The sequence below is a fragment of the Ovis canadensis genome, chromosome 14 (genome assembly GCF_042477335.2).
Source record: "Ovis canadensis isolate MfBH-ARS-UI-01 breed Bighorn chromosome 14, ARS-UI_OviCan_v2, whole genome shotgun sequence".
Lineage (NCBI taxonomy): Eukaryota > Metazoa > Chordata > Mammalia > Artiodactyla > Bovidae > Ovis > Ovis canadensis.
The window spans coordinates 18,665,296-18,692,299 of NC_091258.1; the positions used below are offsets into that span (position 1 = coordinate 18,665,296).

General features: G+C 46.2%; 1 protein-coding gene across 9 annotated transcripts in view; it reads left to right on the top strand.

The window, feature by feature from the left end:
* WWOX (WW domain containing oxidoreductase) overlaps positions 1–27,004 on the top strand; it is a 914,788-nt gene that overhangs the window by 263,511 nt on the left and 624,273 nt on the right. For all 9 annotated transcript variants that reach the window (XR_011248523.1, XM_069549633.1, XM_069549639.1 and 6 more), the window contains one exon: positions 1,805–2,069. Coding sequence is in view for 8 of the 9 variants with exons in the window: in XM_069549633.1 (XP_069405734.1) it covers positions 1,805–2,069 (265 nt within the window). In the remaining variant the exon portion in view is untranslated. The remainder of the gene's footprint in view (positions 1–1,804; positions 2,070–27,004) is intronic.

The window sequence follows — 27,004 nt, forward strand, 5'->3', positions numbered from 1 at the left end:
GTGTGACAGCTCTTCTGTAACACCTTATCACTGTGTTGAAATACAATTCAGAAATAATATAACTTCCCTGCGTGCGCATGTTGTAACTCAGTGGACTTACCTACCTGTAATGTAGGGGCTAAATGACTGTGAAAGTAAGAGAGCGTGTGTTCCAGCATGTCAGCGCGCTGGCAGGACTCCAGGGAGGGAGTCCTCCACCAGGATCTTCACACCTGCTGACTGCTGGCAGGTGTGTGGCCTTGCGGCTTGCAGCGCCCCCAGCCTCAGGTCAAGCCCCACCTCCCCCCTCACCCCCCAGAATCCCGAAGCACACCCCTTCCTCACTCACATAGCTGTGGCGCTCTGCTCCTGGAAGTTCAGTAGCTGTTAGAACGGTGCATCTGTGCAGAACCCAGTCCGATTCTAGTCTCAGATAATTGCGCACAGGCTTTCATCCGCGTGTGTGTCCAGCGGGGCTGTCTTCTTTGAGCAAGGCTCCCCTTGCCTGGCGGGGCATCCACTGTCCCCAGCACCCCACCGGCAGTCATTATGACAACCAGAAAAAGGCCCCCATAAATTTCCAAATTTCCCGCTAAGACCCACTGCCCCAGACGGTTGAGCTCGGCAGTCTGGGCTCTTCCCGTGGTCTGGGGGCCTGGAAACAGCCAGCCGATGATCCATTGCAGGGCCTCACTGCCGTGTCCACACTGGCGGCTCCAGCCATCAGCCCTATGGATGCCTTCGTCTTGGCGAAGTCATTTAATACCAGCAATGGGATGTCACTGGCTGAGCCCTGGGGAAGGGGTACTTAATTCAGACATGAATTTCTTGGTCCTAGCTCCACAGGAACTGCTTGCTCGTATTAAGGAACTACCAGATGGTTCTGTCATTTCCACTTCACCTTTTGCTTTCTTTCTCCTCGGCATTTGTTCCCAGTGCCCTCATACGCTCCCTTATTATTTGGGGAAAATGCCCAGAGTTAATTTAGCAAACTCTGAGGGTTCCTTAAAGAATACGAGACCGAATTCCTTCTGTTATGATCTTTTTTTTTTTCTTTCTTTCTTTTGGTTGTTAGGGAAGTCACTACTTTGTTGTCATTAAAAAAAGAGGAAAGGAAGGGAAGAAACAAACAGCTGGTGTTTAACGACTCCGTCAGACCCAATTATAAAGCATCAACTACTTACTTTGATTTGTGTGTACCCATGCCATGGGTATACTTAAAAACATTAGGCTCTGCCTGCACTCATTTTGGCTTTGTTTACATTTATCTTCTAAATGTATGAGACTATTGATGGCACCTCACCAAGGTTATAACCCCTTTATAATCATTAATTTTTAATCTGGATGAGAGTCTTAGAGGCAGCAAGGCTCATCTATATTTACTTGGAAGCTCCAAAGAAAACATGCAGGACACAAACACTGGCTAAAATAACCCAGGGAAACCTTGTCAAGGGTTAGGAATGCAATATCTTTCTGCTTCCAAAAGCAGCAGCCCTTTATTTAAAATGTTTTCCCATTTAATTTAATTATCCTTGAACTTCCTGTTGAAGGTTTTAAGTTAGAGGCAGGGGTAGTGGATGGGGGTTCAGTGAAGACCACTCCGTTTATGAGTCTGGCCCTTTATCAAGTGTGTCTTTGGACCTGGTCGGGTTCTATTGTGGGATCGCCATCGTCTCTCTTTAAGGAGACTTTGTTTTGATGTCCACCCAACTGAGATTTTAGTCATCTCTGCGTGGTTTTCTCAGATTTCTAATAAAAACACAAAGCTATATCAGAAGTCAGGGGCTGACCGATTCATATCACATTTTCCTTTTCCTTTTCTTAGGTTTACAGATATTAACGATTCCTCGGGCAAACTAGACTTTAGCCGCCTTTCTCCGTCGAAAAGCGACTACTGGGCCATGCTGGCCTACAACCGGTCCAAACTCTGCAACATCCTGTTCTCCAACGAGCTCCACCGCCGCCTGTCCCCCCGTGGGGTCACGTCGAACGCAGTGCACCCCGGGAACATGATGTACTCCGCCCTTCACCGCGGCTGGTGGGTGTACACGCTGCTCTTCACCTTGGCGAGACCCTTCACCAAGTCCATGGTGAGTCGACAGCCGCGGCTGCCACGCACACCTCCAGTGCACCTTTCCGGAAAGGGTACTGGAGAAACCCAGGCACACGCTTCCTTGGCCTCTCACCTGTCATGAGAATAAGTCTGGTCTTGAGCATCGCGTCATCAGGCCTTCTAGAGGGAGGAGAAGGGGCACTTGAGCACATTTCAGTTGACTTGAGTTGGCATCTGTTTCTCTAGAGATGTCTCCAAGGCCCAGAGAGAAGATGTGTGTTTTCGCTATTGTGTTAATACGGCTGATGGAGATGGTTTGTTTACATTTGATGTGATCTTTTTTTTTTTTTCAGTAAGCGCAGTCCTTCCAAACTGTGTTTTGTGTTAGTAGGTAAATAGCATGGGTTTGTGACTTTTGCATTCTCAGCAAATGTGGCTCCTTTGTTTTCATTGAGAGTCTTTATTTTTGCTCTAAATTCTTCTTTTAATGGGTGTAAATAAATGGGGCACATTTTATTCTGTACTTCGCCAAAGGTAAGTCCTTTTGGATGCTTCAGACTACCATGTTTCGACTTGGACTTCACAAGGTAAGTGTGAAGTTTTCCTATTTTTGATGGCCTTCTCACAGCTGTCTCTGAACACTTCTTTCATGAAAGCATTGAGTAGGAAGTCATTTGAGTGAAGAATGCGCATTACACACAGTATTTTTGGTATGGTACTTTTCCAAAATACAGGCCTCTAAAATTTCCCACCTACTTAAACTTCATGTTTGTGGATGACAAGCACAACAAGGAAAATCTACAACAACAAGGAAAATCTTTTGATGTGCATAGGAAAAGAGTGAGCGCGTTTTTAAATTTTCAATCATGCAGGTGTTTCTTATGCAAAGTAATTAGATATAATCCAGGAGTTGAACACTTAAAGAACCAAAGAAAGAGGAGCCCTGGAGAACAGTTCTCCAAGTTCAAGGGGAATGTGTGTCACCGGCTTCTGATGGTCCCCTGTTGCCTGATTTTCTGTGATTGCATGAGAGTAGGTTTTCCGCAAGAGCGTCTTGGACCATGAGTTTGGCTCATTGTCTTAAGAATATTGGTCTGGACTGGTGCCAGTGCCACTGGCAGGCCTGTGGATGAGTTGTTCAAGCTTAGGAAGTGGGAGAGGAGCGAGGAGCGTCCTTCCTCACTGTCCACTGGCCCTGCACCTTCATGCCCAGTGGGCCAGTCATCAAGTATAACTTGTAATTTCCGGGTCTTGAATTTCCTCACGTGTATTTATTTGAGCATTGGCGGAAGCGAAAAGAACTCCTTTCTGTGAAACCAGAGTCTTGCTTCTTTCTTCTTGCAGATTTCTCTAATCAGAGGAATGTGATGGGAAGGAGCCCGCTGTGGGTCTGTGATGACTCAGACTGTCATGGAGGGTGGGGTAACCGTCTGTTACACTGTTGGGTGGACTCCACTCACTGAGGGCGCCTTGATGGACAGTGACAACGACTCGTATTCTGTGATGAGATGCCAGGGCTTAAAAGCCCTGGATGGTGCAGGGGGGAGGGGCAGGAAGACTGGCTCTAGGAAAGTGAAAGGTAGGGCGAGTGGCTTTCTGTTTCTTGGGCTAGGGGTTTTAATACTTCACATGAACATAGCATGTAAACACGTGTTTAGCTAAGTCGGGCTGTGTTGTCTGCTCCTTGGATGCATCAGGAGGGTTTCTGAAAGCGCCACCAAGTGGAGTCAGGCAGGCAGCCATGTCGTGATCACAGAGCATTGGGTGGTTTGATGGTAACTGTGGTAAGGACACAAACCAAGTGGAAAAGCAGAGTGTGGAGTTGGAGACCTAGGCAGAAGTGTTACCGTGTGGGTGGGTGCCATAGGGTACTAGGAGAAGGTCTCCACTCACCATACTGGGAGCTGGTCCAGTGATGCTTGATGCCCAGCACATTGCAGCTCTTTCCTCCCCTTCCCCATCCAGTGTACACAGACCTTGGCCTCCTCCCAACCCTGGTCCCTGGTCCTCCAGTCAGGAAAATGCCCACTGGGAGCAGCCTGGGGCACCAGATCAAATAAGAACTGGTCTCTGTGGCTCTGGGTGAAAGGGGCATTTGAGAAAATGAGCAGATAACCCTTGAGAAGGTTTGGAGAAAATTGGTGACATAACCAAAAAAAACCACACTGAATTCTAAGTTGTTTTGGCAGTGATGGACTATTCTATGAAAGGGCAAGGGAGGTAAACCCTTAGCCTATGTTAGGAAAAGGATTTGACAGGGCTTCCTGGTGGTGGTGAGTGTGAGAAGGCTGCTGCCTGGGAGAGTAGAGCAACCACCTCTTGCTCATGATCCTGGTGGTCAAGCCCAGCTCTCGCCCTTGGCATTGGGAGAACTCGGGCCAGACGTTTGGCCTTCCTGAGCTTGTTACCTCTCAACCAAAACAGCAACACAGGTTGTTGTGAGGATTGACAGTAATAGATACTACTGTGGTAGCACCTGTGGTATCTTTGTGTGTCTAGGTATTTGGTGGTGTTTCTTAGACAGCAGAGTCCCACATGACTGAGATTCATGAAGAGGTGGAATGGGCCCCCTGGTCTTGTGAAGCTCGCAGCCAGTCACTTCTCTTCCATGAACGCGTAGGGCTCTGTATGTGGGGGAGGTCTCTGCCCCAGGGAGACCAGGGATCTACCCTTTTGCTGGTAGGACAGACTGGCCTCACTGGAAGAGTCAGCCTGGGGTCTTATCCTTCTGTTCGGGGCTCAGCGCTGCTTCTGTCACGCTAAGACGTTGCTTTGTGGGTGGAGGGCACACTTCTGCCGTTTTAATGCAGACTTGCCTTTGCACCTAAACCATGTCGTTGCATCCCCATTCCCACCCCATGTAAAAGCTGGATCCGAAGCGCTCATGGAGAGCCTGAGCGCGGGTGCAGGGTCCCACTCACCCAGGGGCGCGTGTTTTGTGCGCTCTGCCGTCACGCCTTTTCCTTTGAACCTCAGAGTTGGTTGAGAGTACGTTCCATCGTACAAGGCCAAGGAAGCAAACACAGCACGGCCCTGTGCTGGGAAGGCCTGCCTTTCTTCTCCGCCGTCACCGGCTCCCTCCAGTATTAAACAGCAGTATTCTAATATCAATGTCCCTTTTTTATTTGCTGTGACTTGCTGTGACTACAGCGATTTCAGTTACAGTAATTAGGTCACCCTTCATGGAGTCAGGCTATTTTCAGTGCCTCTTTAAGGGATATTGTTGCAGATTAGTAATTTTACAATTGGGTGTTCTTGTGCAACTTTATTAAATGTAATCTGTCTTTTAAATGTTGCCCTTTTACAGTTATACATTTCTAATTGTTGCTGTAAATGCATTATCGCTTTGAAATTAATTAATATTTCCATTTTGGCCGCCTGCAGTATAATAATCACTAATGAGAAACTCTTAGGGATTAATTCTTGACACAGCGACCCCTACTGGTGGAGCCTGTCTCTGACACTTCTTCCTCTGGGGGTCCAGAGGTCGCGACCGGTATATGGGGGTTTCTGGGGAGACAAGCATTTTTCTCTCCTCCCTCCAACTTATGTTACAATTAAAATAATAGATAAAAATGAGACTAGGATTTTCTAGAATACTGTTTTAAAAAAGATGACAGGATTCTTCAGCTGCTTGATCAACATCTTGAAGGAAACTAGAGTTGACAAAAGCTTTCTAGTTTATAGAGTCACGTCCATCCATCTGTGTTACGTGCTTATTTGCCTGCCTACATTGCTTTTTATTTAAATACCTCTAAAATGACATTTTTCATATGGACTCTACAATTGCCTGTTGCATATGGATGCAGTTATATGTATTATGTGTATGTGTATATAATGCATTTATATGTACATGTTACTTTCTGGGGCTTAATTCACAAAACCAGGTGTGTGGTTTTATCTAGTGATATGAGAGGTTCTGAAAAGTAGTTTTTGGCTATTTTTTCAGTTGTTGCTGCGCACCCAAGTAGGAAGCAGCTTGACCGGTAAGGCCAGACACCATGAAGCCTAAATGTATCAGCGTGAATGCCTTCACTCATTGCTTACAGCACTTTTATGTTAGAAACACTGAAAAAGCACAGGGAACTTACCCAGCTTGTTCAAGAAGTTGGACTATCAGCTGGCAGACTGGTGGCCAGCTACTTGTCCAAGTTCATTTTCTTTGTCAAATACACCGCCAGCCCCGCCACATGGACCCAGCCTTGTGGTTGTTTCCTGTTTAAAGCATCTGAAAGCACCTTCATGAAGCGCACCCTCTCTCCCTTCTCTCCCCCACAGAAACTTGCAGTCCTGGTAAACCATGTCTCAGCTCAGATTCCTAGGGCCACGCCAGCCTTTTGCCATCAGTATGTAAATTTGAAGCTGAGCCCCTGTCACGTGCCCCTAAGAGTGTTTTGTGCAACCACATATTTGCATTGGCAGGCAACGGTAGAAAGAGTATCATGTGTTAGGGTAGCAAGAGCTTAGCAGATGTTTTAGGGGGACCGCGTTTTCAAATCGTTTTACATTAAAAAAAAGCAACTTGAGTTTGTCGAACTTCTGAAACGATCGGATTGTGTTTCCTGGGGCCGCACTCAGCCCTTGTGCTGAGTTTTAACAGATGTGCAGCCGCCCCGCTAATGGATGGGCTCGTGATGCTGGTCCTGTTGCAAAGTTATAAATTATAACTAGGAAAAGCACACGGTGTTGTTCTCCTAACCTTCGGGAAAGCCAGGCCTGGTAATTCTGCCCTTGAATAACCCGCGGCAGGGTGATTTATAGCTGTACAATTTAAAACATAATGAAGGAGATAATAGATGTTGATTTGTTCTTTAAATTAGCATTTTAGAAAAATACTACCCCTCCCCCACTCCTCCCCTTTAAATACCTCTTGTTGACCACGCTCTGGATCTGATCAAGGACAAAAGTCCCTGTCTGAATCTCTGCGGGTACATTGGAGTAGAAAAGCAAGGGGCCTTTTTCTGTGCTGAGGGGAGGAAACATGGTTTTCAAAGTGGGAATTTCAGCATATTCTTCACTAATCTAAATATTCTGAGACTCCTGAGTGAGGGTTGAATTCTCTGGCTGCCTTGTTCTTGCCAGGCCAGATATGTTGGAAAACCAGACTCCTAGGACCCCTCTGTGGTTGGGCCACACTTTGGCTTCTCTGTAGCCACCCTTTCTCTCCCCATGGTGGGTTCTTCCCCTCGCTGAAGCCATGTCCCCAGAGCCTCAGACATTCTTCTTATTTTTCAGGGTTATCATTAGCATTGGTTTTATTAATCATCTCTCAATTCTGTTTGGAGCTTTCAGGTTTACAGTGTTTGCCCAATTCAAAGTCTAAAGGATATGATCAGATGAAAAAGAGCATGGGGTTTAGAATCAGTAGGCATATGTTCAGAATTCACATTCCCCCCCCTTTTTTTAGTTGTATAATTTTGAAATGATTCACCCTCTCTCAGGCTCATTTTTTGCCAAATATTTTTTTAGATGTTTTGGGCTGTGAGTCAATATCCAATTAAAAGTTGTTGGAATAACAGGGGTTTTTGGTGGTGTTTTTTTTTTTTTTTGAAGTCCCTAGGCAGCCAGGGTGTTCTTTGGCTAATATTTAGGCAGTTTCTCTGTGATTGTCCTGATTTTTCCCTCCTGAGTATATGATGGTTGCAGCAACACCAACCTTTGCAACTTCACCTGTGAAGTCAGGGTGGGAGGAATGAGATCCCTCTTTGCATGCTTTCTTCCTTTATCAAGGAGGAGAACGTTCTGTCCCAGAACTGTCTTCCCTCACAGACTTCTCAGCTCCTGTTGGCCAGGATTGAGCTGCCTGTCAGACCCTGGGTGCAAGGGAGGCTGGGAGAGGGAGTGCATTTTGGCATTTTGTGTTTCTAGGGCGAAAGGCAAGATCTGAAGGCAAGGAAAAAGGGTAGGATGGAGGCTTCTGAGCAGACTCCATTGTGTACATAAAGTTTCCTCATCTGTCTAATGGGAGTGCTCTCTATAGAGTCACCATGGAAGTACGTGAGACTTAAATGGTAGAAGCCCGACCTAGTCTGGTCCCTCACGTTTACCCAGCTTTACCTCAAGGCGCTTCCAGCCTGCCCTTCCTTCTCCAGGGCACTGAAGCACGCCATTGTCTAGTCTAGAATGCGCCTTCCCCCCATGCCTAGTTACTTTGTCTTCATCCTTCAAAACTCGATCCGAGCATCACAGCTCATGGAAGCCTTAGATCCACATTTGGTCAGGGCCCCCCGCGATGTGCTTTTGTAAGAGCCACCGCTCATCACGTGTTAGTGTCTGGCGTGTGATAACACGCCCATGGACACATACCAGCTGAGCGAATGAAGGAGCCGGGGATCTCACCTTCGTAATGCTGAACACAGATGCAGTTTAGAGAAATAATCCCCATAGTCTCAAGTTTAACGCCTGTCTTAAAAGTACCGTCGTTGCCTCCGTACTGTGGTGTCCTTGGTCTGTAAGGCGCATGCTCAGTAAATATTTGTAACTAGAAAATGATTAGGCGCTTAATGAATGGCAGTCATGAGTTCCTTCCTTATTGTGAGTCTCTCTGAGGCGGGCAGGGAATTGCAGTTAAGAATGTGTAGATAAAGAGCTGAGACTTGGGACATCCCTCTCTCCACCCACAGTCACACAGCTGGCCCGCAGGACTAGAACCCAGCCACTCACCTCTGAACTCCCGGCGGCACATGAGGGGGCCACCCAGAGGTGTGGGCGTGGAGGGGAACAGCAAGGCGTGGGAAAGAGAGGAGGGGCTTTGGAGGCAGGCGGCTCTGGACACCCACCCCAGCACTACCCACTTACTAACTCTTGGGCACATTTCATCCCCTGGTTAACATCTCTGCACGAAACCAGGGTGGCGCGCCTGCCTCCCGCGTTGTGTTGAGAATTGAGCAAGGGCAGGGACGTGCCAGCTGTTCAGTAAACACTCACTGGTGTTGCTGTTACTGACCTGTGTCGAGGGTAAAAGATGGTGAGGATATAGCATTCAGAGCATGATACATCAGATATGCAGTAAATGTTATCATCGCCATTATTTTTTCAGACAAGGGAAAGGTTGCTTTACTTCCCATTGCTCGAAGATGCTCATGCTCCTAACCATGGCCCCGTGTCCATCACAGAAGTTCTAATTTTCCCTTTGAACGTTAGGCATACAAGCACCATGGACAGTATAGCCCTGAGTTGCATAATGTCAGCCCTCCTGGTGGCCCACTGAAGCTAATGGTCCCCCTCACTTTGAGGACAGAGTTGCCTTTTCTGTTGGAAACAAAGAGGAGGAAGGCACGCCTGGCTTTATGAGGCTGCGGCACTTCATCACTGTATTTTCTGTGCCTCGTGATGCAGTGTTTTAAGTCTGGTCAGGCCTTTGTTCCCGAATGAGTGCACGAGAGGGGAAAAAAAAATGCCTATCTGGCCTTAATACGTGTGACAAATTATTTAATGAACATTTAACCAGGATTTGAAATTTCCCCAGTTTTATCTTCCTCGTTTCCTTTGCTTGTGAGTCCCCGCCGGCACTTGGGTACTGCACTGCCTCTTTTTAACTCCCTTCCGAGCTCTTTTATTACTTTTAAGTTAGTGGTGCCTTCTTTGATCCTCCCCCTCCAGTTTCCTTTTCTCCAATTTCATACTTCTTTCCAGTGATTTTTGGCCGCTGCGCAGTTTTGCTATCGGAGGCCAGCACGATTAAACAGACGCCAGGAGTTTGTGTTGCCCTGTGATGCTGTCTCTGAAATGTTTATTCTTTGAACATTGATTTTCGTATAAACCACCGGACATGTTGGTTTTTCCTTGTGAGGCGGAAGGTACTGTTTTCCCAGCAGCAATAGGGAGAACTTTGAGCCTGGGGTTCCGAACCGTTCAGAAGCTGAAATCCATAAACTCTGCCCTTCTAACTACGCTGTGATAAGTGTGTCCCTTGAACGACAGTGGAACACATGTTCTCATGTGCCCGAGGACCTGCTGAATGGCAGGCGCCACCCTCGTGGGTTTAATTTTCTGTGTCTCATCCCACTGAATGTCATTTTAGAGCTTGCTGTCCTCAGACATTCTCAGAACAAGTTGTCCACCCTCGGTAGGCCTCAGTTTCCTTCTCTGTAAAATGAGTCACTAAACTGAGATATGATGTGCCAGGACTTGTGGATTTTACCGTGTAATTTGAATGGAAATTTTTTTCAGAAAGACCCATGCTGGTTCGTATGCTTTATGCTGAAAACTCTGGATGAAAGACAGATCTACCACCATAGACTATCGCCCTAATTTTATGAAAGGATGGACATTTAAATGCCAAAAGCTAGGCAGGACAGGACTGTGAACAGAAGGAAGGGCTTTCCGGTAAGTGCGTTGGGCTGCAGGGTTGGCCCTCCGGTGCTGCCGTGGGCATTGCTCACGTTGCTGAAAATGCTGGGCTTACCCGGGGCGTGACTGGCCTGCGCGGATTCCAGGGGCACTCTCTCAGCCCCACAGCTCTTCTGGCGTCTCTCAGGTCCCAGGTTCTTGCAGCGGCTCTGCCTGTGTCACAGTGACTGTGTCAGGGACCCATGGGGACACCGTCCGTGGAACGCGGACTCGCCAGAGTGGCAGTTGTTTCCTGGAAGCACCTGTTTTCCCGTGTTCTTTTAGAAGGGTGCCACTCCCTCGACGTCTCTCCCAGTGTCTCTGGGTCTGGAACCCGGCCCCTCTGCTTATGGTCAGCTTTCAAGTTGCTATTTGAAGGCTCAGCCAGGGAATGGTGCACTTCAAGCTCGCGTGCTTGTTGCCGGGGTTCAGATCCTAATGGCCTGGAAAATGGAAGACTTTGCTCCCCGCCCCCGCCTCTAAGCTGGAGGCCTCTCGGAGGCACAGCCCTGTGTGACCAAACCCCAGAAGGGACAGCTCATGACTTTGGCCCATTCTGTATGGCGGAAGCAGATCAGCGGGTCTGAGCCACGCTCGAGAGGCGAGGGTCTCACCGTGGTGTGAATACGGGAAGCGGGAGGCCTCAGGGCCATCTCGCACTTCACAAATTAGGGTTTATTTAGTCTTTCTGTGTGAGCTTGTGCGTGCATGTGTGTGTGTGTCTGTGTGTGTGCACGCGCCTTTTGGTAAGCAGTCTGGTGGCAGATTTGGGTCCTGCTCGTTCTTGGCCCTGAGCCATAGCGTTCGTTACTGATGCCTGTGTCTTTGCCTTGCTCTTGTTTCATTCTTTCTGCATTCTGGTCTTCCCTCCCTCTGGGCTGAGGGGTACCAGATGCACCTATCCAAAAAAAAAAAAAAGTGTGTGTATTAGTGTTGATTATTTTGCACTTTTGTCTCGTAATGAGAGAGATAAGATTTAGTCTCTTAGTAAGAAAGCTTATGAAAAGAATAAAGAAACATATGGATTGTGTTTCTTAAAGTCAAGTATTTGTTTTCATGCTGGTTGAACCGAGGGGACATGTTCATCAGTGGCCTGAATTTTCTTTCTAAAAAAATACACCTATTTCTGAGTATTAAGTTTCAAGAATTGTTCAGAGATCCTACACTTTTTTTTTTTTAAGCCATAAAGGTTAGTGAGGCTCACTGATCATTCAAAGCCCACATAGAATATTATTCTTATTCTAGACCATGCATAAGTCTTCAGATTTGCTGTTGTTGTTGTTGTTGTAATTTTGGGGTCTATTTTAAGTAGGAATCTAAGAAAGAAAGAAAAAGAATTTCCATGTTGCTGTTTGGGAGAAATAAGAGATGGTGCACCCTGAAATTTGGTTCTCATGTTCCGAAACCACTCCTGTTAAGGGGTGTACTATGTGAAGTATCTTATTTAGTCATATTCTAATTTCCCTTGTGAAAGAGCATGCCCTTTCCCCCCAGCTGGGCTTCACCGTCTACCGCCTTGTATAGAATCTGCATCACTTGAAACATGTTATCTTTGAGTTTCATAGGATGGGGGTCTCTTTAATCATTTACATTTTTGAAAAAAAGAAAGTGAAATATTCTTTCCAAAGCCAAAGTAATCGGCAGGAGTGTGCGGTGTTTGTTCAGCTGGATATCTTATTTATTTGAAGTACTGAGAGAAATCTCCCCTGACTGCTCAGAAAAGGGAAGAATAGACAGAGTGGGGGTCCAAGTAACCTGAGCCACAGAGGCTCTCATTTCACAGAAAAGTTATAAGAAGTCTATTTGCCTGATCCAAGAAAAATACTGTATATCAACTACTGAGAGCGTTGTACTGTTTTCTTAGTATGCTCACTCTTTAAAAGAAAAGGAAAAAAAAAAGCTGTAAAATCTGGGAACTTCAGAATTTGGGGGGAATATTTTAATATTCCTAGGCAGGTGAATGCCATCAGTCTGTTTTTCCTTCTCAGAACATGACTCCTCCCGCTGGCGTGGGTGTGTGCTACCTGCCATCTGTCTCTTTGTTGACTGTAATCATCAAAGGTCGGGCAATGCGGTTAGAATGGCCGAAACTTCAGCATTCACCCTGGGCACGTTCCCTATAAAGAAGGTGTTATGAAAATGTTTCAAAGGAAAAAGAAAAATGCAGCTTATTTCAAAAGAAGTAGAATCTGGAGGTTACCCAGTCCTGAAAGAAATACAGATTTCTTCTCTTTTTATTCCCTCTGTTATAACTGTTAGACATGAGTTGGCATCCTTCTTGTGGGTGAAAAATGAGGGAACATACCAGCTTCCTTCATCCTGAACCTGGAAGAGTCTCTTCTCTGTGATTTGCTTTCCCCTTAAACACAGATTCATGCATCACAGCTTCCAGCGTCACTTCATCTCTGCTGGCCTCATGTTTGACCCCATAGCCAAAATCAAAAACAAATTAAGAATGTAGCTAATCTTTGCTGAATCTGCCTGACCATTGGCATGCCTCCAGGTTGGTCTGTGGTGTGCAGGTTTGGCCCATATTGGGTGCAGGGTGGGAGGTTTCACTGTGAGTTTTCTGGAAAGGAGTGTGCGTTCTATAGGCTTTGAGGACCAGGGCAGCCACGGCCACAGCTCCCATTGGCCAGAGCTTACCTACCCATTCCGTCCCCACGGTCCCCTCCCAACAGGGGGTGGGCAGAGGAGAAGAGCGTGTCCGCCTGTTTTGTGAAAGAGGAATTCATCGCCATGTAGCAGAAAGGCCATGTGTGGGGGTCCAAGTTGCAGAAATCAGGCTCTGCATCCCAGCCCTTCCTCCTGGATACCCCCATCATCGTGGGAAAGTCACACTACCCTCTGGGTCTTGGGTTCTTTATCTCTTTGTAAAAGAGGAACCAGTTCCCAGGTCTTTAGATTGTCAGAGGGTTAAGGCCAGCTCAACCCTTGGGCATGTGCTGGTTTTCTTTATATCCTTCCAGTTAATGTGAATTTTCCTGAAATTGACTGATTTCTAAGAACGCATAGGAAGTATTGTGAAAGATCTTGTCTATCGTTTGGCCCTAAAACATACCAATCCCCTGTTCATGAGAAATACTGTTTAAGGCTGAACTCCAAGCAAGACCCATGAGCTACCTTAGTACCCTCCTCTTGATAATGTGATTATATCATAATGTACTGTCAGAGCGCCTAGTCCAGTTTTGTGCTTTGTCAAATCATATGAATGCTGTGGGTAGCATGTCAACCTCCTTTGGTCTTTAGTGATTCTGATGCATTTTGTCCACCTTCTCCTGTGCTTGTTCTTTCCTTCAGTTCAGTTGCTCAGTCGTGTCCGACTCTTTGCAACCCCATGAATCGCAGCACGCCAGGCCTCCTTGTCCATCACCATCTCCCAGAGTTCACTCAGACTCACATCCATCGAGTCCGTGATGCCATCCAGCCATCTCATCCTCTGTCGTCCCCTTCTCCTCCTGCCCCCAATCCCTCCCAGCATCAGAGTCTTTTCCAATGAGTCAACTCTTCACAAGAGGTGTCCAAAGTACTGGAGTTTCAGCTTTAGCATCATTCCTTCCAAAGAAATCCCAGGGTTGGTCTCCTTCAGAATGGACTGGTTGGATCTCCTTAAGTCACCTTAAATCCTTTCTTGGGAGCAGGTCATATAGGAATTAATGAAGTGATTTATTTTGAAGCAGAGGCATATTCCATTGAATCTCTTAATTACACCAGACCAAAAGCAACTCTGTCTTGGTCTGTACTTTTGGAAGTGTGTCTGTACTGTCAATACTCAAGAGATTTTGCAATACTCCTTGAAAAAAAGTTTAATAAAAGCATCCCAGGTTAAAAAAAAAAAAAAAGCATCCTAGGTTCAGAACTTTGGAAAGCTTTCACATTTTTTTTTTCTTTTCCTCACCTTATTTCTCCATATGATTTACACAGTACTAATTATTTATTGTTATCAAGTATCATGCCAGCTACCTGGATGGTAAACTTTTAATCAGACACGAATATGTTTATGTATGTATGTGCATATCTAATCACAGTTCTCCAAGGGCTTAATAAATAAGTGTTTATCCCTTTTTTGGTCTTTTTGTTTCTTGACCATTTTCTTTCCCCTCTGCCTACTGTTGTTTTCCAGTAAGCTATTTATATCTTAACATATACCTTCATGAAAAAAATTACATATTCGGGTAACTGAAGATGGTTTGTAAAGACAGAAGGAGTTCATGATGGCAATGTATGTGGATAGTAGTAGACAGTAAGGATACAAGGAGTGGGTTGGTTGGTTTGTGACATCATGCAGACAGGCCTGTATACTTAAAAAATCTGTTAGAGAGGAGAGGAGGATACAGCCTGCAATTTCAGCCTCCTGTTTTGATCCTGAGGCTCTAAAAAAGAATGTTGATGAATAAAACATTTTAATCAGAACCATATCAACACTGATCAATTTTTTTTTCCCCCGTGGGGGTCCAATACAGGGTGAATTCCATTAAGTCCATGAAACACCTCCATTGAGTTTTTAAACAGTACAAAGATAGTTCAGCAGTTGCTCTAAAACTTTTTTTTTTAACTGAAATCCTTTTCACCAGGACCTGTTTTGTTTCATATATATTTGTAATGTTCATTGAAACCAGAAAACTATGTTACTCATTTGATAAAAGACCAATAGTCACGTCTTAGCTAGTACCTGAGAAATTCTCCAGCGAGTCCACCCAGTCTAGTATTGAGGGTTTCCTAGTTATCCAGGACCACTCTCTGAACGTGGTGATAATCGGATTCTTTTCCAAACTGCCAGAGACTTGGGTGACTTGGGGCCTCTCCCTCTCTGTACCGTGGAGGGCATGCAGTCAGGGGCAGATCATTGTGTCCTGTTGTTCCAGAACAGTGTCTTGCGGAAGATGTTTAAAAACTTAATATTTTTTAATACATAAACTGATGCATATGTACTTAGTTAGGCATATCCGTGAATGTGTGTCTGTGTGTATAATACGCGTGTGGCTGAGTCAGAAGTTTCACAGAACAGTCTCCAATGATGGGCAGTGTCCTCTTTTCTTGGTTGCATTTCATTTTTTTAAAGTGCTCATTGTGACCCATTTTTACCAGCCACTATTAATTTCTCCTCTCACTCTTATCCAAAATCCAAGCTGTGCAAACTACTGCTCTAAAACCGTTTAATCGCGTCCCATCTGATAAAACGTTCATGGGGTGCTGTGTGTGCTGAATTACGAGGTGGAAAATTTAAAAGTGAGCACGTCATTTTCCTTGGCCTCTGGGTGCTTACCTTAAAAGGGCTGGGGATTTAAAACACGTGAAAGTGAAGGGAGATGAGTGCCGCTGGACACAGTCATTTTCTGCCTTGGGGGGTACACACGGGAGTCGTCAGGTGAAATTCTAGGATGAAGCTGACATTTACTAAGCCTTGAAGGTCATGTCGGAGGAGGTGAGCAGGTCAACACAAAAAGGAGAGAAGACTGAAGCAATGGTATGGCTAAGACTAGGATTAGGGACAAAATTAAAACTCAGCAATCAAAAGAAGATTTCAGTGTGATGTTTCCAAAAAATAAAAATTGATGCGAAAAAGATCGTCTTGCACAAAGTTTCACATTTTAAATCAGGGTAGGATCAATGTGATAGCGAAGGCTCGAGTAACAAACCTGGATTTGTGGTGAGCCACGCAGGAGGTGAAGGCGAAAAAAAAGTCCACTGCGGGCTACAGACACGGGGCCTCATGAGCTCACATTAAGGCTGGAATGACGATGGCGGTTAGATGATGCTGGTGACTCTGTGCAGCTTCTGGCTTGGTCACTGAGCGTGGCAGATGAATGGGCAAGACTCCGTATGGGACATACACATCTATGGATGGCATTTTGTTGAAGTGCCTGTATATGTGGGCATGTGTGAGCAAAAACTGTCTGATCATTAAGTTTTATTTAGGGCAGACAAAATATTACTCTGTCTTGTCTGCTTTTAAGGTAGTTGTATTACATTCTTGCTTGAGGATATCTAATATGGGAGTTAGTTGATATGGGAGTATGCTGTAATTTCCAATATTTTCTATTTCAATCAATGCAGTAATTTTCTGCTGATGTTCAATATTTTTTCACACTTATTAAACATAATCTGAATAATTTTTATAAAAGTAATCACTAGAATTGTGAACCTGCGGTCCTCTGAAACATCTAGCTTAAATCTTTTTGGTGATGACCCTTAATGAATGATGCAAGACAGATTTTATTTTATTTTTTTTTGCAAGACAGATTTTAGAAAGAGAATATTTAGAATATCCCGAGTGTCACTTCCCCATAATATGTATAAAAACTAGCAAGCCCAGTCATTGTTTAAATAGCTGTGGTCTTTGAGTGAGTACCAACAATAACAAACCATGTTAACATGGTTTAAAATGTGTAATGACATTTGCAATGCCATCTGATGATGGAACTATCATATTAGCACCCACTGTATTGACTGATCATCCTGGCAAAGAGCTGTTTGCGTCGTGAAGGAAGAAAGGCTCGTCCACTTGCGGGCTGGAACCATCTCTGCAAGGACTGTCTGAAACGATAGCCCCTGGAAGGACGGTCTGTCCGATGTTGAGTTGCCTTGTGATGCGTGCCCACCCTGTGATTTTAATCTGCTGCGCACTTTTCCGAGTTGGCCTATGTTCAGACCGAATGGCAATGTTCTGACGGTGTGTCTGTTTGTTTTCTTACCGTGGTCCTCATTAAAGGCCTTTCCAGGGCCTTCCTCAGATCTCAGGTGATGGCTCTTCCGAAGCAGGATTGTCCCGGGGCAGCAGAAGCTCTCCTGAAAACAGGCCATCTCCCCCACTTAGAGTAAAATGATGAAAAGCTTTTTCGTTTGGTCCGGGTTTGCTGCTTGCTCTCTTGGTCCTTTCAAGGTAAAGACCGATCAGAGCACAGAGGTTTCCCACCGAAGTGTCGCTTCTGCCCAACGTGTTTGTCCTGAGTGAGTGAAGGTGAACTCCACCAAAGTGGAAGGAAACACAGAAGCTCCTTTCCTTGACTTTTTAACGAATTCTTAAATTTTTATTTCTCAAATGCTAAGCTTTCCTTTGGGAAATCTTAATACCCCTTCTTACAAGGCTCTCTGCTTTGACAACATTCATGGGAAACACAGAGCGGGATGTATAAACACAGTGTGAGCTTAGCAGCCTTCGTTGGCCTCTGGAACGTCCCTGTTTCACGTTTCTAGATGAGGAAACGGAGGCATCCCCCAGAGATGAAGGGTGATGGGTGATCTGGTCTGTAGCAGACATAATCCGGTCCATCTTGTTCCGCAGGTTCCCTTTCAGTTTGTTTCCCTCTCCCCCACTCCCTGCCAGCCAGTCGTTTTGCTTCATTGACATAGCATTATTTGACTTAAGCATTTACCTATTTTCTTATCTCACATCTAGGGCGTATGTGGTCATTTTTAATTGTGTTATTACACAGCATTTGAAACAATAAATAGAATATAAGTCACCTGACTTTTAGCCTTAGCAGCAAGAAAGATATTAAAAGCATACCCTTGTTTTTATTTGAATGTGTATGTTTTGTTGTTGCTGTTTAGTGGCTCAGTCATTGCAAAACCCGTGGACCATAACTTGCCAGGCTCCTCCGTCCATAGGGTTTTCCAGGGAAGAATACTGGAGTGGGTTGCCATTTCCTTCTCCATGAGATCTTCCCAACCGAGAGATCAAACCCATGTCTTCTGCATTGCAGGTGGATTCTTTACCGCTGAGCCTCCTGGGAAGTCCTTTATATATGAATATACACACAAAAATAATATGTAAACTCATATGAGTACCAGTGCATACCAACAGGTGGCCCTCTCCTTCACCTGTGTGTGGTTTGAGTTGGAACTGGCTTATAGAATGTGGAGGGAAAGAGCAGTGGAGTGATTATAGTACATCCTTACTCAGCCCTGAGCGGATTAAAAAACCTTCGTTTCCAACAATTTCCATTCCCCATGTCTCCTTGGTATTTAATTTACTTCACTTACATGACTACCTGAAGTTTTCCTAGGTTAGTTGCTGCTATTAATTATAACCTAAAGGGATAATACTAGTACACCAAATAGATTATATTATCTAAGTGGAGGCCAGCAGATGTCTTTGGAAGAACTGATCCTCCAGAAGCTTGCGTGGTAGAATGAACTGAGGCGTCCTGAGCCATCTCTAGCGGCCACACTGTTGTAACCCTAGAGGGTACCCAGGCCGAGCCCATTCGTATAGAGAGTGGGAAACTGAACCCTGAAATGTTTCAAGCTCTCACCAAAAGAAAGGGAAGTGGTGCCACTGGCGTGGCCTCTCTGGTATTTTGAGGGAATCCGTATTTCTTGCATGATTGGGTATTTCAGTAGCCCTGGAGCAGCACTGTGCTAAGGTTCCTTTGGCGGGTTATCCGTGTCTACTGAGTGAAATGCACTGTGGTGGTCCAGGATTTTAGCTTTCATCACAAGGATCCCCTCCTCCTCTTCACCTCCTTCCTCTGTCCCACCATTGGGGTCATATCTGGTATCCTCTATTTTGCTTTGTTTTGCTTTCCTTCATATGTCTTTGAAATCTGTACACACGAGTGTTTGTGGTGCATTGGTTGTGAACTATAAGACATCAGTAGTTTTATATTGGGCGAAATTTGCTCTCTCTGTTTGCATGCGCCCTTATTAAAGGCTGCTGAGGTTTGCCTAGATATTCTTCTAGTTTAAATATAGTTCAGTATTTTATAGTGGTGTCAGGGGCCTGTTTACATTCTCACTCAGCCTGAAGGCCTGCTTGATGTTACGAATGAAACATTGCCAGGCTCAATTTAAAAACCCAAGGAGTTGTATATAATAGAATAATGAATGATTCTCTCTCAGACCCATTGGTCTAGGACAGAGCTTCTCTAAACTGAGTTTGAACCACAGCAGACCCACCTTAGATTGGTACGCTCTTATTTTGCCCTTTTTTTGTTAATCACCCCAAATTTTACCCTCATAGGACCTTGAGTGTCGCTTTGATGCCTACGGAGATCTTCATTGTCCAGTTCTAGAAGCCACTTTATTTCCGAAAGTCTTTACCTGCCAGTTTCGTCAATTTCTGTCCCTCTAGGACGAAAACACGCAACTCCTGGAGCTCTCCTTGGAGGGCACCAAAGCTCTGTGGGGGTACGTGTTGGATGTAGACTGGTTTAGGCAGGGTTTCCATCATTCCAGACATCTGCCTGCCCTGTACACGTGTTTTTATTGACAAACACAGTTGGGGAAATTCAAGGAAGCAGTATTTTTAAAAATACTTTGAAGGCATAGAGAAATACCTAATTGTTTCTCTTTATGTAAATCCACAGTAATTTTCTTACAGTGAGGGACTAAATTTCCATGCTCGCTCCCTCCTTTCTCTGAATTAATCGAGTGTTGTTGCTGACTGAATTTGCTCCACTGAACTCCAGCAGCTCGCAGGACTCCAGGCTCCCGCGATGTGTGGAGAGTTAAACACAGGGACCCCCAAGTAGGGAGGTGACCCAGAATTCTCATAACGTCAGGCTGTGTGCTCCCCTGGAAGGTAGCCCTGCGGCAGGTGGGTTTCTCCAGCACACATAAACCCAGATGCGCACAGCAGCCTGGTCCATGGGTGACGGGGATTTTGCTGATGGTTTACAAAATCAGAGTCAGTTGATTATGTTGTTTTTAGGATATTTCAGGATATACTTTTACACATGGTGTTAGACTGTTGTGTTTGCAGCAGGAGCTAAACCAAGTGCCCTGGTTCTCTGAAGGTCACTTTACCCTCTTGGACCTTTCTTCTGTCACCTAGCACGGTCATTTGAGTTTTTGTGTAAATTCATTCTTAGGTCTCACATGGGGAACTGGGGTCGGGGTGCGATGTCCTTGCAGCCGAGCAGGCATGGACATGCTCACAGCACAGGCGAGGCGCCGGCCAGTCACCTGGGACGGCAGAGGCCACCTGTGAGCTCTCGAGGCAGCCTCGGAGCCGTCAGTCTGTCTTTAAGACGCTGGCCGAGGATGGGAGCAGTGAGTCTCACTGTAGTGCTTTCTAGGTTCTGAGGAAGCACCTGTATAAACGCACACTGTTAGGTTGTAGTAAGTCTTCTCTCCCTGTGTTTAAACTGACAGTTAATTGCAGATGACACCATCGAATAGATGAAGTCTTGGAATACTCTGATGCCCAGAGTGTCCACATGGCTTTGCATTGAAATTGTGTCGAAAATGGCCACCCAGTATTAGAATGGTCCTGTCTAGAGCATTCTTACTTGGTGTCCTTTGGGTTGTTTTCAGAGTTACATGGTGGCGCAGAGGAGCAGAGAAGAAGCATTTGCTGAGTGTCAGGCAATGGGCCAGGTATTTCTTACATGTCCTTGCACTTACTTTACTTCCCTAGTAACCTTTTGGGCTGTGAATTATGATGCCCATTTTACAGAAGAGAAGACAGAAGCCTTGAGTGACTGGCCTCAGTCCTACCTTCGGTAAGCGGCAGAACTGAATATCTGACCCAAACACACATGCCCTGCCCATTGCATCTTTCTGCTTCTGGAAGCACGAACTCCCCTGCATGCCACGGCTTCTGCGGGCTCCCCCTCAGTCCCAGGACTGAGCTTGGTTTTATGGGTTTGTCCTATGGTCAAGCGTGGCACTATTGCCAAGGAGCTGGGCGGCTGCTCTGCCGCTTGGGAACGTGTGTGGTGAGGAGGAGGACAAGGGCACGTTGTAAGGAGTTTGGTCTGTCCTTTGATGCTTGGGACTGAGGCCTGGGAGGAGTCAAGGGATGGAGGCTGCCTTCGTGGGCTACCTTCTCTGGTCGCAGTGGGGGCTGTTTGTGCTTTGTGTTTCCCTTCATTGCTGTCAGATTTGCAAGCCATCTTTCATGTGGTCTTTCTAGCCCTTTTCTAGCCTTTCCTCTTGGAATTCCAAGTGCTTCAGGTGCCCAGATTTCCCCAAACCTACCAGAGACTAGAACAGAGATCAAACTGACATTCTGAAGTCACCACTTCCTTTTGAAGAACATTGGCCTGGATAACAGATTTGCAGCTTGTCAGAAACTGGACATGGCAAAGGACAGTCTTGTCTAATGACCTGCTACAACTTTGCTTTTCAAGAACTAAAGAGCATACTTGACCCTTCTTAAAATATGACATGCAGTGTGTTCGGAGCCAGATGACGTAGCAAGGCTTGGACTTACAGGATGAAGGGGTCCCTGAGCCGTTCTGGTGACGGTCGATGCTAAATGGATGCTTCATTTGAGTGGGATTATGAACTTGCTCTATTATAGTAGAAGCATCCCTTATACCTTACTGCAAGCCGGCGGTTTTTCCTTGGAGAATAATGCTGAGGAAATCGGGCCCCCAGATCACTATAGGAATATGCATGTTGCTCATCCCGTTTACCAAATTCTGGCCCCAGGTGCCACCAGCACCACAGCCGGAGTTTTCATCCTTCCCTCACGGGCATCCGGCCCAGCGTGGTGCTTGGCAGACTGTCTAGTTATTGCTGTGTTGTCCTCTGTGTGAGTGCAGTGCTACAAGAAATGCTAGAAAGGTGTAGAATTTTGTGTCTGATGAAAGAAACACACAAATGCATATGTCACTATCCACAGAAACTGATCTCAGCCTTCACAAATAATTCTTATAAACCCAAAAGCCCATCTGCCAGGTCCTACTTCTCCCTGGCTGTCCAGTGTTTCAGCCAGGCCCTCCTAACATCCGAGTCTCCGTGCCCTGCTCCTGTATTCTCATGTATCTAAATGAGGTGCTAATTGGTATGTTTTGAGAAGGTAGAGAGTTCTGGGCAGGAGAAACCCATGCAAGCAAGCCAACTGTGTGTGTCCTTGGGACTCAATTTTGTTTTATGAAAGGCGAAATAAAGACAAGCTACACAGAGCTTTTCTGTGAGGATCCCCATAGGAGTTCGTCTCACCTAGTGATGGGCAAGGTGTCCAGGAACAGCTGTCGTTCCAGCACAACGTTGTTTGCAAAACCAGAGCCGGTTACAGGCTCTGAACCCTTCCAGGTTCTGCCTGAATCCCTTCCAGGTGCCCTGTGTGAAAACACACCACCAGGAGATTGGACATGCCCTGTGAATGATCCCTTATTTATTATCATCGAGCCCTCCCTTTTTTTTTTTCCATTCTGCCTTAAAATTATGGGCTGGAGCAGTTCTCAAGACTATTTATTTTAGGGGAGGAAAATGTTTTCCTTTAACCACAACACTCATGCAATAGCAACTGCTGGCAGTTGCCCCAGCATTTAAGGAAATATTGTTGTAAGGCTTTTATGTTCTGTGCTTCAGTCAGCCAGAGCCAGCAGTATCCCCATAGAAGGACCCTCAACAGACCATTTTTAGCATTTTGCTACAATTAAACTCCTCTGGTTTTAGCCCTCAGGCAATTTAGTACCTTTTTACATATGCACATTATGAACTTTTGACCAGGGTCTAACAGTCATATATTAGAGTGCTGTTCTTGAAAGCGGGCTTAACAAGTTCCTCTGAGTATTGCACTCAGAGCCAGTTGTGGAAAAGGTAATTGAAGCAACTTGCAGCGAGGCCATTCAGAATCTCAGCGATGATCCTAAATATTTCTCTCTCTCTCTTGCTTGCTCTCCTTTTTTTTCTTCCCCTCCTGCTTGTTTCCTCTGGAAGCTGGTAGCAAGAGCTTTCAAAGTCTGTGATTGATCTTTTATTCAGTAGCTAACGAGGGCTGTGATTCTATTAGCGTGCTACAAGGCAAGAGAGCGGTGATTTAATGAAGTGTCTGGCGAGCCGGCCATAGATTTATCCCATTGTCGCTAATTTGCAGGGCCACGGTAAGCATCAAGGAAGCCGCGCTCGCACCGCTATTAAGCAGGTATTTCCTTAGTAAATTGTTGTAAGGTCAGGTACAGTTATCCAAGCCCTGGCGATGCCTCCCGTCTTCCGCGCCTGCAGATGACAGCCTCCGTGCTGAGCGCTCACTGGAGTGGAACCGGGAGATCAGAGGTCCGACTCCAAGTCGCCCTGAGCAGAGGCAGGAGCAGATGAACTGCCAGGCAGGGGTAATAGAGTCATAATTGGTGATTAGAACTGGAAAGGTGCAATAACATCTTAATACAAACTGGCGGACGTTACCGTTACTGTCAGTTGTTGTAAACGCGTCCCGCTGCCTGGACCAGATCCGTTTCCCCTTGATTAGCTCTGAGCATCCCGGCAGCAGCCACACTGAGGGCCTCCAGACGGCCGCTGCAGTCCGGGGTCTTGCCCCATCCCCGCCGTTTCTCTTGGGCACTGGCCCTTGCCCCCCTCGGAAGGCAGCATGGCAGCCTTTGCCCACCGTCCTGGGAGAAGTGGGGTTTCCTAAGTGACCTCTGGTATTCTCTCTTCCCAGGCGCAGTTATGTTTATACACACTGGCGTGGAGACTCATTGAGCATTTGATAAGGGGAGGTATTTGCCTCGTGCCAAATCCATACCCCACTGCAATCTTGAATTCATAGGAACAGATTTGGTCTTGCCATGCCAGGAGGTAAAGAGGAAAGAAAAGAAGTGCTCAGCACTAAGGCATTCCTCACTGGGAATTGATGTTTTCTGAGACTCCTGGGGCAATTTCAGGCGCAATCTGCCTCTTGAGGTGCCCTTGCAGGTGTGTGTCGGTGGCGTCCATCCATGGGGAAAAGGCTCATGAAGAAATTCCTTTACAGTGCTCCATGAAATGCCAGGCCGACTGAAAGGACACCCCTTTAAAAGCAAGGTGTCTAACTGTGACTTTATACCTGGTTGGAGACTTTTCTATGCTTTCCCCCATAATTATTCTTTAAATTCATAAAAAATGGAAGCCATCCAGCATTGTCCAGACATGCTGAGCAGATGTCACTGTTGATAAGTATTAGGTGACTGGTCGTTTGTTTGGTGTCATGCGGTATTAGACAGGGCAGGATGCGAGGAGCGAACATGGAGAGGCGGTAATGAGACAGTGTGTGCAGACCAGGTTCACATCTGGCACGTAACAGGCCTTCAACTCTCTTTTGAGTCTGTGGTTGTAGAATCTGATGGGTGAAGTCTTAGCAGGTTCTCACCCTGACCCCTGAACCTTGGCGATTCTAATGCTTAGTTCGCTCCCGGGCTGTTTTGTGTTAGGTTAGTTATTTTCGGTTAAGTGAAGAGCTTAAAGGAGTCTTTTATTACAATGGGGCTCCGATTGCAAAGGATCGTCTGGTTGATTAAAAAGAGCCAGACTTCCCAGTTTCTCAGTGTGGGCCTTTGGGCCTCAGGACAGTTGCGTTCAGTTTGTAGTGGTGGTGGAGCCGCCATTCCATCAGGCCTTCAGTCGAGGTCACAGCCTAGGCCACATGGGCAGTGGCCCGTTGTGGGGTCCACGAGGCTGATCACAGCACAGCCACACCAGTGAAAGCTCCGCCAGGGCTGTGGCTGCTGAACTGTAGAGACATGTCGTAAAGAAGGCTCAGGCTAGGGCTCGTTGTGGCTGCGGGACAGAATCGAGTGGGAGGAAAGAAAGAGGGAGAGAAAGAACAAGGGGGCAGGAGAGCAGAGGCCGCAGTGAGGAGGGAGGCGGGAGCAAGGGGGTGAGCTGGAAAGGGAGGGGAGGAGAGCTCCCTGAGAATGTAGCCAGAGTCCCTGCTGGAGTCTGCTGAGGGCTCACATCTCATTTAACCTTAATGGCAAGCCCCATTCTCTAGGTGATACAGTTGTAGCTTGGATGCCACGGCAGAGGCAGGGCTTGAGCCCTGGTCTGTCTGCACTTGCCCTGTCTTTGTGAGTACAGGAGGGCCACCTTGTGTCAGGAAGCTTCTGTCCCCTTCTTCCCGGGGTGGCCTCATTTCTAAGGTCTGAGAGCTGCCAGCCGCCCCACTTTCATTTCCGTAGAGACTCCCATCCAGTCTCCGTCCTGTACAAATGGACAGTGCACACTCTCCATTTTGATTTAGGGACATGTATTTGGACAGTCAATAAGGAAAATCAGGAAAAGGAGAAATAGAACTTTAAAATGCCCATTTCTTAAGTGGTTGAATAATCGGGGATGGGAATCATACTGATTTAGACCTATAGATCATTCAGGCTACCATGTCATTTCCTTAAGTGGCCGTGAGGAAAGATTTGTCAAATGACTGTCCATTTTGTCTTATGACCACAAGCTCAAAGGTCGGGGCTATATCCTTGGGTAATGTGCCTTTTCAACGATAACCACAGGGACTCATAGTTTCTTAATTTACCCTGCTTTCCAGGAATGTGTGTTTTCTACTTACATAACCTGTATTGGTAATAAACTCCCTGTATATTTATTTTAAAAACTTATTGAAGTTAGTTTGCAATACTGTGTGAGTTTCAAGTGTACAGCAAAGTAATTCACTTACATAAATGTATATTTCAAATTATTTTCCATTATAAGTGATTAGATGGATCGAATATTGTTCTCTGTGTAATATAGTAAATCTTTGTTGTTTATTTTACGTATAGTAATTTGTATCTGCAAATCCCATACTCCCAACTATTTTATCCCTCCTCACTAAAGTTCCCCCATAAAAGCTCCTTGTTAAAAAGCACCCACCGTCAGCAGGCCTTCCCCGATAGCTCAGTTGGCAAAGAATTCACTTGCAGTGCAGGAGACCCCGGTTTGATTCCTGGGTCAGGAAGATCGCCGGAGAAGGGATAGGCCACCCTCTCCAGTATGCTTGGGCTTCCCTTGTGGCTCAGCTGGTAAAGAATCTGCCCACAATGCAGGAGACCTGGGTTCGATTCCTGGGTTGGGAAGATCCTCTGGAAAAGGGAACAGCTACCCATTCCAGTATTCTGGCTTGGAGAATTCCATGGACTACCGTCCATGGGATCGCATAGTCGGACACAACTGAGCAACTTTCAAAAGAAAACAAAAGAAATCAGCAGGCACCAGTGGTGTCATCAGTTTGTTTTTTAAAAGTATTTTATATTTCATGAATTGTTTTCTTTTTGAAGAACCGATGTTTAGAATCAGAGCTGCATTCAGATAGGCTTGACTTGCTTTTGAGGTAAAAGAGGTTGACACGTCAGATATAGATGGTCGGCCACGTATTATATGAGTCCATTTATGTGAAATACCCAGAAACAGCAGAGCCATAGAGCCAGATCTGTGGTTACCAGGGGCTGGCAGGGAGAGGGAATGGGCAACGTCTGCCGACGGGCTTCCCAGGTGGTGCTAGCGGTAAAGAACCCAGCTGCTGATGCAGAGACAGAAGACGCATGGCTTCCATCCCTGGGGCAGGAAGATGGCCCGGAGGAGGCAGGGGCAACCGCTCCAGTATTCTCGCTGGGAGCATCCCACGGACAGAGGAGCCTGGCGGGCTGTGGTCCATAGGGTTGCAAAGAGTCAGACACGACTGAAGTGGCTTCGCGCAGGCTCGCGGGTGTGAGGCTCCTGCTGAGTGATGATGTTTTGACTGAGCAGAGGCGGCGGCTGGGCAGCTTTGCGTGTGTGCCGGTTGCCCCTGCCTTGCGCACTGTGGCAGGTTGATTTTACAAAATGTGAGTTTCTGGGTGAGGAACTAGAGGCGGGGCACAGAGGAAAGAGATTTTGACACATGGCATAGATTAAGCTGTGTGTGTGTGTTTTTTTTTTCCTTCCATCTTTGCTGCACCGTCCTTAGAGCAAGGAGGAACTGACTGGGCCGTGTGTGATGCCCAGGTGAGCAGAGCCCAG